This window comes from Myotis davidii, unplaced genomic scaffold, assembly GCF_000327345.1.
Source record: "Myotis davidii unplaced genomic scaffold, ASM32734v1 scaffold1699, whole genome shotgun sequence".
Taxonomy (NCBI): domain Eukaryota; kingdom Metazoa; phylum Chordata; class Mammalia; order Chiroptera; family Vespertilionidae; genus Myotis; species Myotis davidii.
Window position 1 is genome coordinate 42,704 of NW_006290312.1, and position 10,235 is coordinate 52,938.

Here is a 10,235-nt window from a genome sequence, read left to right on the forward strand (position 1 = left end):
AGTTGGGGTGGAGGGCGCCTACGCAGCCACTCGGACTGTTACTCTGAGAAAAAGCAGCAACCCCGTGGAGGTCAGAAATCCCAAGTGGGTCCGAGGAAATCATTCACATAATTAAGCTGGCACGCCTGTGCCAGCCTTCCCCCAGGTGACGCACATACGTCCTCAGGGCATGACTCCCATCTGGGGATCATTTCACACTGCCTCTGCCCAGGAAGGGGTGGCCTGTTCCGCAGGTACCTATGCCGACAGGTACTAGAGTAGTGATGGCGAACCTATGACACGTGTGTCAGAGGTGACACGCGAACTCATTTTTTTGGTTGATTTTTCTTTGTTAAATGGCATTTAAATATGTAAAATAAATATCAAAAATATAAATCTTTGTTTTATTATGGTTGCAAATATCAAAAAATTTCTATATGTGACATGGCACCAAAGTTAAGTTAGGGTTTTACAAAATGCTGACATGCTGAGCTCAAAAGGTTCGCCATCACTGCCCTAATGTCATGTGGGGCACTGCCATTTGCCTAGGTGCTTGGCCAAAGACGTCTAATTGAGTTGACTTGCTGCAATCTGTTAGTAAATCTTATCATCTCTGCCTGTCACTGGTAGTCAGACCACTTTCTATTCTATTTGTCACTTCTCATCCATGTCACTGTGATTGCCCCTGACTTCTCAGCCTCCACTCTGTCTCCCAGCTACAGTCATTCTCCCCAAAGCAGCCAGGGTAGCTTTTGTAATCAAGAGCACTTCCCCACCCTGCTCAACTCTGCCAAAGGGTTTCCACCAAACAAATCAAAATGTCACTTCCTCCCATGGCCTGCAAGCTGCAAGGCCCAATCAGGTAGCACTTGCCCTTCTAGGTCCTCATGCCCTACATTCTTTCCCTCATTCCACACTCTGACCACACTGGCCACACCTCACTCTTACTCAAATACCAAGTATAAGTTCCCGTCTCAGAGGCTGGCACTTGTTCCCTCTGCACATAACGCCAGAGCTCCTCATCTTCCTCAGTTCAGTCAGGCCAGGGTCAGATGTCATCTCTTACAGAGGCTCTTCCGGATCACCTCTCTAAAGTATCAAGCCCCTCTCAGCATGATGTCACGTCACCCTGCTGTACCTTCGTGGTATTTACTACTACCTGAGATATTCAACTTTTAACAACATTCAGTTAAAGAAATATTATTATCTTCCTCACTAGGACAGAAGCTCCATAAAAGCAAACACTTTATTCAACAATGTCTCTCCTCTATCCTCTGCACTTAGATCTGTAAGGACTCAGTTCTGAAGGGAGAAGTCACCAGGAGTGGCTTAGCGTGGTGGCAAAACCAGAGGAAAACAGTAAAAAAGAAGGAAGATAAGGGAGGTTCCAGAAGGAGAGTGAGGTCAAAGTGCTCAATGCTGCCAAGAAGTTGCTCATTCCATGAATAGCCACTGAATATCTGCTCTTGTCACTCTTCTATCTTCCATGTACTTTTTAGTATATGTGCTGCCGAAGCGAGCACCTTCCATGTACTTTTTATTCACATGCTTTCTCGGCATTGGAATAGCTAATGCTAATCCCCTGCCTCCAGTCAGATTCATGCTCTAATTCCATATATTCACACGCTCCCTAGAAGATGCCCCTCTGTCTCAGGTGCATCGAGCTTAAAGTGTCTGCAAAGGACCCACCCTCTTCTACCCCAGATGCTCTCCTTGCTGAGTTCCCTAGCTCTCCAGGTGGGAGCACCACTCACGCCTTTGATCAGCTGTGCTCAGCACTCCAGATGGCTGGCAGCTCCATGGAAAGGCCTGTGTCTGGTCCAGTGCCCACTGAGGGGTCTCTATTCAGAAGCACAGGCTGCCTCTCCAAAATTCTGACTGAACACTGAAGGAGGAGGCACTTCACTAAGTACTCTTCCTTTGGACCAAGCAGGAGACTTTCCCCTTTAGGATTGGCCGAGGGAGGAGTGGTACAATCTCCATTCCTTCTCACTAGAATGGACCACTCATTCCAAATGACACCCTCTTTCCACAGGAATCCTGGATGAATGACACACAGGCCCTTACACAGCTGTAGCTGAGCAGACAACCAGCAAAGCCCTTTCAGGTCCTACTGGCACTAGAATCCAGGAAACATCACAGGCAGGCACAAGAGGACAGCAAGGACGGATGAACACCCATCATACAAGGAACAGAGGACTTAGGGCTCTAGTTCTCTGTCAGGACACACATTACAACAGCGTGGGGAATGCAGCCTGTGACTCACCTTAGACCTACACTGAACCTGTCACTGCCTGGGGCCCAGAAGGTTCTGTTATTGCCCCCATCCTGCCCCATCAGCACACCTTGTATGTGTGCGTCTTGTGCACTGGTGTGCCTATGTCTCTCTGGATGAATGACACAGCTGTAGCTGAGCAGGCAACTACCAAAGCCCTTTCAGGTCCTACTGGCACTAGAATCCTGGCAACGTCACAGGTAGGCACAAGAGGACAGCAAGGACGGATGAACACCCATCATCCAAGGAACAGAGAACTTAGGGCTCTAGTTCTCAGTCAGGACACACATTACAACAGCGTGGGGAATGCAGCCTGTGACTCACCTTAGACCTACACTGAACCTGTCACTGCCTGGGGCCCAGAAGGTTCTGTTATTGCCCCCATCCTGCCCCATCAGCACAACTTGTATGTGTGCCTGTGTGCGCTGAGTGTGTCTCCTGAGGTCTGGAGGGAGAAATTGGAAATCTCTCCCTCCTGCTGCCTTTAATAGCAATTGTTTTGTGGTGAGAAAAGCAAGGACATTTTTAATCATAGTGATTATTATCAAATGTGTGAACTTTACCGCCTTTGATAGGTTTCCCTTAATAAAGTTCTGATAGAAGAACTATCTTACCAAAGTTGATATTGCGTAACCGGCTGTTACACTTATAGAGATAAAAAACGGGTGAATAAATCGGTAAATAGATTCAGGGTCAGGATTGTGTGTAAAGTGCTCCTCCTGAACCGTGTTCTGCTGAAAAGAGAAAAAATGCAATGTAAGTATCCACTGAAGAAAAATGCTTAAGTACTTTTATGGCAGCAGTCTGCCACTTGTGCCCACGTGCCGCTTAAAATAATTTTGATTGGGTGACATGTCTCTTAGTCTTTTAAATATAAACAATGGGACCTTAAAAAACAATAGTGATTGAATACCAACACTCACTAAAGATAAATACAGGCACAACCTCAGAAACTGTATATTCCTTTCCACCTTCCCCCTACAGGATTCAGTCTAAATGCAAACTATTTTTAGGCTCAAAAGACATGCTTGTCGCCATGTCATACTGCTCTGCGATCAACTCTAAAAATGTGCTTTCAGTTTCCTGTAACCATCAGGCTCTAAGGCTGTGCTGTGCTGTTTAGGGTCACAGCCACACTGTGCTATAGAGCATGTCTGAGGAAGTGAGTTAAAAATGTTTCTGTAGTTCTAATTAATTTAAATAGTTTTTTAATTTTTATTCATAGAGATCTTTCACATATCTATTTATAAACATTTGTATTGCATGATGATAAAAATTATGCAATTAGCTTTTTTAAAGATACATTTTTTGTTTTGGGGGTATGTTGATTCATTTTAGCTCACTACTTACTAGTATACAAAGCTGAAACTCAGGTCTTGCTGACATATTTCTTATACAACATTCCTTTTGTTAAATTATTAGATACAACATGGGGTGGGGAAGAAAACCTACAGGAAGATAATGTTGACTCCAAGCTGGAGGGAGTAATTTTCTACCAGTGATTAATTTCAAAGCAAAGCAGCTGGGAATGAAGACAATGGTCTGAGAGAAAAAGACAACCTCAATACAACTGGCACTTACTGTGAAAGGATGGATCCTCTCATCAAAAATGTCCTTGGATCTATTTGCATCTCTAGAAAATAAGAACGTGATTTTAAAAACTAATCCAAGAATTGTTCTGTTAGCAACACATCTGCTGGGAGTAGAGAGGGGTGGAGGGAGCTTAACCTTCAACAAAGAAACTCCTTCTACAAATTCTTCTCTTAGATCCTGTAGGAATTTTCTGACCTCTTTTTACTCAGCACATCAAATTCTGTGAAATCTTTTCTACAATGACCTGCCAGAGCTGCCTTTATAAGCATTGACCCTCCCTAATAGGCAATGCTAGTCAATCAAATCGATGGCCAGTCCTCTAAGCTCACATTGGCAGACCCAGGAACATTTTATAAAGCAGTAGTGGTGGGCAAGCATTCATGGTGAATATGAGTTCCTGTTTTTTTCACTGTTTGTTTTCTCTTATCACTTTCCTATATTATATTCTTACTATGTATTTCTTCTGGTCTCTTTAAAATAGTATGAGTTAAAAATCTTGCCTTTTTATTTTAAAAGTGAACAGTCTATTGATTTTAGAGAGAGATAGAGAGAGAAAAAAAATCGATTGGCTGCCTCCTGCAAATGCTGGACTGGTGATCGAACCAGAAACCTAGGTATGTGGCCTGACAGAATTGAACCCACAACCTAGGTACGTGCTGCCCTGACTTGGAATTGAACCTGCCACTTTGTCGTGTACAGGACGATGCTCCAACCAACTGTGCCAGGGAAACCAGGCTGCTTCTCTTTTTTTTAAGTTTAATTCTTCACACTAATACACTCTGCTCATTTACACAGTGTTTCTCCAAGTCTGTTTTGCAGGCTTCAGTGGTTCCACTAAACCAATGGTTCTCAACCTTCCTTTAAAACAGTTCCTGATGTTGTGGTGACCCCCAATTTCATTGTTACAAATTAAACATAATTAAAGCATAGTGATTAATCACAAAAACAATTTGTAATTATATATGTGTTTTCCGATGGTCTTAGGCGACCCATGTGAAAGGGTCGTTCAACCCCCAAAGAGGTCTCGACCCACAGGTTGAGAACCGCTGCACTAGACCATTTTCAGGAGACCCATGAGGCCAAAACTGTTTGTATAGAAGTATTAAGGCACTGCCTGCATTTACACTGATATTTGCAATGACTGTATAAAAGCAAAAGTCAGTAAAACTGGTTTCTGAATGAGAATCAAGGCACGGGTCCCGCCCTGTGCTAGTAGTCATTCTATTCTTCACTGCCACTTGTTGACAAGAAATATGCTTTACTTAAGCACATCTTTGATAAAGAATTAACAATGAATAATGCTATTAAATATTGATCCTTCTTTTATATTCTGAGTAAGGGGAAGTATGCATTAAGCACTTCTGCATACTGAAATGTGGGTGTGTTAAGGAAAAGCACTTGGACTTTAACTTAGTTGTGAGCTGAATGAGCTACTGTTTTCATATAATAACATCTTTAGTTCATAGTACAGGTGTCATAATCTCAAAACTGAAAAGTGAGCCTGTCACTTCAAGGAAAATAACTTATATATTTCTTGCCCATTGCACAATTCCAGCTATCAAGCTGAAAATCAAGAATAGGACAAACTTGTACCTTTTTTGTGAGCTTGACAGCTTTTCAATACTTAATGGTTTTCTGGGAAGAGTGGTGGTGATAAAGACGCTAACTAACAAAAGTGAGTTTTGATAGTGTATACAGAAATGTGGACCAATACTTTCCAAGTGATTAATACATAATATTACAAAATTACTTACAAGTAAAAAGATTCATTCAGCATACAAGATATATGAATGGATACTAATTTAAAAGAGGCCTTAGTACAAGTTCATGAAACTAATTTAAGAAGCCAGCTCTTGTGGACTTTTAGTAAAGTATCAAAGAATATACACAATTTTCTGAAGGCTTTAAAAATATGCCCATAAAGCTACATGAGGCTGGGTCTTCAATTGTTTATTCAAAACAAATTATTGAGATGACTGAGTAATCACGAAGGTGTGAAGACAGAGTGGACATGAGAATCAGCTGTCTTCTGTTACACCAGACATAAAGAGATTTGCAAAATGTAAATAAGTGACACAGTTTCCATTCAACCAATTTATTGTGGAAAATGATTCTCTTTTATAAAGAATTATGTTAACACTATGGCTCGCTATCAGGGGTATTTCTGCCCCCCAGGAAACATTCGGCCATGGTGGGTACATTTTTTGTTGTCAAAATGGGGCCTGGGGAGATGGTGCTACTGGCATCTAGTGAGGAGAGGCCGGGGAAGCTGTAAACATCCTGTAATGCACAAGGCAATCCACCACAGCAAAGCAGTATCCTGCTCAAAAGTTCAACAGTGCTATAAAAACCATGTTTCAACATACATAGGGTTTATTTTTAAAGTCTCAATTTTAATTTCTAATACAGTAAATATCAATATAGTCCACATAAACAAATATTCTTTGGGATCCTCAATAACTTAAGCATTAAGACTCCTAAGTCAAAAACAAGTGATTCACTTCAATCTATAATAATAAAAGCATAATATGCTAATTAGACCAGACAACAGAGCGACCTTCTGGGGCTCCTGTGAGGACCCAGGCAAGGCGGGGCTGTGAGGGCCAAGCTCCTTGCATGGATTTCGTGCATCAGCCCTTTAATAATGTAATAACAGCACCATACCTTACTCCAACAATGTCTATAGTTAAAATCTCACACTGACTTCATATCTTGTAAGTTTATTAGCTAGAATAACAAGACAGGGTTTAAACTCACCTGTTCCTTATGTGATGATATATTGCTAATGCCAGGCTGTGGAGAAAAGAAAAAGTAACAATTGACTTTATGTCTTGGCTGAAGACATGTTTTAAAAGGGTTGTGGTGGGGGAAGACCTTCCCACCTGCCCAGTGGCCATGATATCCTCTTTCAGGACAGTATCACATGGGCACTCTTCACCTTGTTCTATTTCTTTATCTTTTAGCAAAATTAGAAAACCAAAATGCTGAGGCATATTTAGTAAGAAGACATGTTTCCAATGATTATTATAATATATAAGATATTACACATTTCCCCTGTCATTTGTTCTTCTACCCACAGAACCTTTCATCCTCTACAAGTTAGATCTATTTGTGCACATGCTTCAATTTAAGCCATATAGTAGTTTTCCACCAGCCCACCCACTGTCTGTCATTTCCATAAAGGTAAATAGAATGCTCTCTACCAAACAGAATTATTTAAGGTCACTTTTACATAATTGTTAGAAAATTTAATGGCAAATGGTAGAACCCACAAAATCAATAGTTATAACAATTCTACAATTAGCAGTGCTAGCAATGCAGCAAGTAATACACAGTGTAATATTAGTAACATTTATTTCCAAATTACTTTAAATATAATTTAATGAGCAGATGTAAGTCCTTAGGTACTGTGTAAGTTACTATATCCCTAAAGTTATTCCCAGATGCTGTGTAACATGAAACAAAGGAGCGCTGTAGATTAAGTTCCATGCTTTTCCTCTTTGCCCTCAGTGTCTAATATGAAGCTCAAAATAATTGAGGGAAGCAAATCTGAATTTTATAACTAGGTTATAGAATATTAGCACTTGTAAAAAGGCCTGTAGCCTTGTTGGCATCAAAGATGGGTACTTGTATAGTGTTTCAGTTTCATCTTCAAATTGATTTTAAAATCACAGAATTTTAAGTATAGAAGCTGAAAAGAGCCAATGAACTTGTAATATTTAATTCAACAACCCATTTTACAGAAAAGGTAACCAAGGCTTAAAACTGACAAGGTCCCACCAAGAGTGAGAAGCAGTTTCTCCTTCTTCTGCCCTCTAACCAGGCAGTGTGGTTCCCAGGCTTGGCTGTGCATTGGGGTCCTCAGAGGAGTTTGACAAAATGCCTCCCCCAACTGTGAGTTGACCTGATTCATCTGGCATTGGGTATGACCTGGGGTTGTTTTGAAAGCTTCTCAGGTGATTGGAAAGTGCACCAAAGTTTGAGAACTCATGAATTAGAATTAAAATCAAAATCATCCCAGATGCTTTTCTCCATATAAAAATGCCTTCCATCCCTCCTCAGCTTATCAGAAGGCTTGTGAGAGTGACAGAGTGTGTTAGGGAAGGAGAAATGGAATGCATGTGTTTAGAGACACATTTAGATAAAAATTGCATAAATGATTCTAATAAGGCTCACCCATCCCATTGAGAACAATGCACTACCAGCCCGCAATAAACGTTTTTTCAAAACCATTCCTAAGGGCCAATGAGCTCTATTAATATTCTCAAGAAACTTTTATTTTACCAACAGTAAATGTACTGAATGATCATTTTCAAAACCTGATGAGAACAAATGCAAATTTACTGGTCTTCCAAAAATTAGACGAATTTGAAGGAAAAAAAGCATAACACCCATTTGTCTAAGAAAGGTTAATCTTTGAAACTAGTTTTGAATTATATACTGTAACATCAGACTCTTATGAACTCAAAAGAAGCTATGAAATGCAGCCAGAAAGGACTGGTTTTTTACTCCCGGATTTAGTGGCCAGACTGAAGAAAAAGACTTAGTGATTGTGAGTTGGGTGCCAAAGCTCAGGACTTTAGAGAGAGGCGGGCTCCAGTTTTGCTGAAGCTCAATTTGATCTCAACTATTGTTATGAGAGAAGAAACTTACATTATTATGATTGTGAACTGGCTGTTTTTAATTAAAGTAGAAGTTACTGAGAATTTAATTAGCCAAAAAGTTGGTACAATATAAGCAAAATTAAGTTTATAAATAAATTATGTTTTAGGACTGAAAAATAAAATTAGGAATGAGGATATTAATTATTTCAGATAGAATTTCCCGAACTGTGTTCTGGAAAGTCAACCCTCACATCCCAGGGAGACACCGATAATGATCCTTGGACAACGCCAATGGGATTCAGGAAGCTCTACATCCTTGTTTGGTTTTATTTTGCTCTTAAGTGAGCTTGAAGGTTTCATATTAGGGTGTTTTTAAAGTGCATCTCAAAGAATTTAATGAATAGTTTTCATTATCATGACACTGTTATGTTTGCCTAAGCGTAAACCTGACTGTGACTATGTTTCCAAACTTCACCTCCTTCATGATTTTCTGCTTTGATTTTGTTATATATGGATCGATATAATGTAGTGTCTTGAAGATGTGTTTATATATCTATACATATATACATAACTAAATTTAATATGTCTATAAAATTAAAACCTAAGTTTAACAAATTTAACCCTCAAAGAAATTATCTTGAAAAGTTGTTTCTTAAGACTGCTTTGATGCATTTTTCCTGGAAGGAGAGTGCATTTCAATATAGAAATAGTGCAGGAAAAAGGAAAGTATGAGGGGGAAAATCTGACACAATCCAATGAACTGTAATTGCAGATACACTCTGGTGCCAGTAGGGGGCAAGCTGTCCCTTCTTTCAAGAGCAGCTTCCAGGGTAGTAGTACACATGGTTTTAGGCCTGTATCTCATGAAGAAATACTTTATTCCAGAAACATTCAGTAAAACGCACCTTTCCCTTCATTGTGTTCAACTGTGTCTCAGGAACAGTAATGCCTCCAGTAAAGAGAACACTTTGGGGAGATTTTTTAATTGTTAAGTGGGTTTCCCTTCTTCCATTCACTCTAAGATTAAAATGGAAGTGGAAATCAATATATAATTGACACCAGTTTTTTAACCTGAGCACTGAAAAGGACAATCAAATGAAAGTACATATGGGCAGGATAAGGGGTCTGTCCCCTATTTGTACTCACCACTGCAAGGTGACTTTCAAATCAGGCTGAGAAATAGTGCTGTCTACAAATAGTGTAGCACACGAGCTGTACTTTTCCCTAAGGTGACCAGGGGACACCTGAATGGGAAGGGGAACAGAAGAAAATATCACGGTAAGTTAAACCTATAAAAGTGTGTTTTTCCTTGGTTAAAATGTCAAACACTTAAGCAGTACAATTGTTCTCATACTCTATGAACTGCTTCAGTGCAATACCATGTGCAGGTCTACCGTAAACCCACTACATGCTCTCACTTCCAACGATGAGAATTGACGAAGGGGTCATAAAATGCTGCCCTTAACATACTACCTATAATCCAACTTGGCAAACACCTATAATAAATTCCCTTTATAACAATCTAAAATATTTAAAATAAGATTTTAGTCTTTTTCCTTGAGAAATGAAAACTGCCAAGATTTCTGTTTCTACTATTTATTTTCTACATTAAGACATACTGCCTTCTGTAATATTGAAGCAAGAGCATTTTATTGAAGTACATAAAAGCCAATAATAAATGTTAGTTCAGGAGACAGTGTGACAAAATACATGTATCTGAGGCAGAGGTGTGTGTGCGCTGGGGCTGGCCTGCGGCTCACAAGTTAGGGACCAGAGTTCTCTCT

At 40.0% G+C, this 10,235-nt stretch overlaps 1 protein-coding gene across 1 annotated transcript in view; it reads right to left on the bottom strand.

Moving 5' to 3' along the window:
* LOC102765796 (cyclin-Y-like protein 1) overlaps positions 1–9,695 on the bottom strand; it is a gene marked incomplete at its 5' end in the record, with an annotated part of 17,642 nt that extends 7,947 nt beyond the window's left edge. The window contains 4 exons of the mRNA XM_006763450.1: positions 2,869–2,988; positions 3,836–3,887; positions 6,605–6,640; positions 9,598–9,695. Of these exons, the coding sequence (XP_006763513.1) occupies positions 2,869–2,988; positions 3,836–3,887; positions 6,605–6,640; positions 9,598–9,695 (306 nt within the window). The remainder of the gene's footprint in view (positions 1–2,868; positions 2,989–3,835; positions 3,888–6,604; positions 6,641–9,597) is intronic.
* Positions 9,696–10,235: the final 540 nt, after the last annotated feature.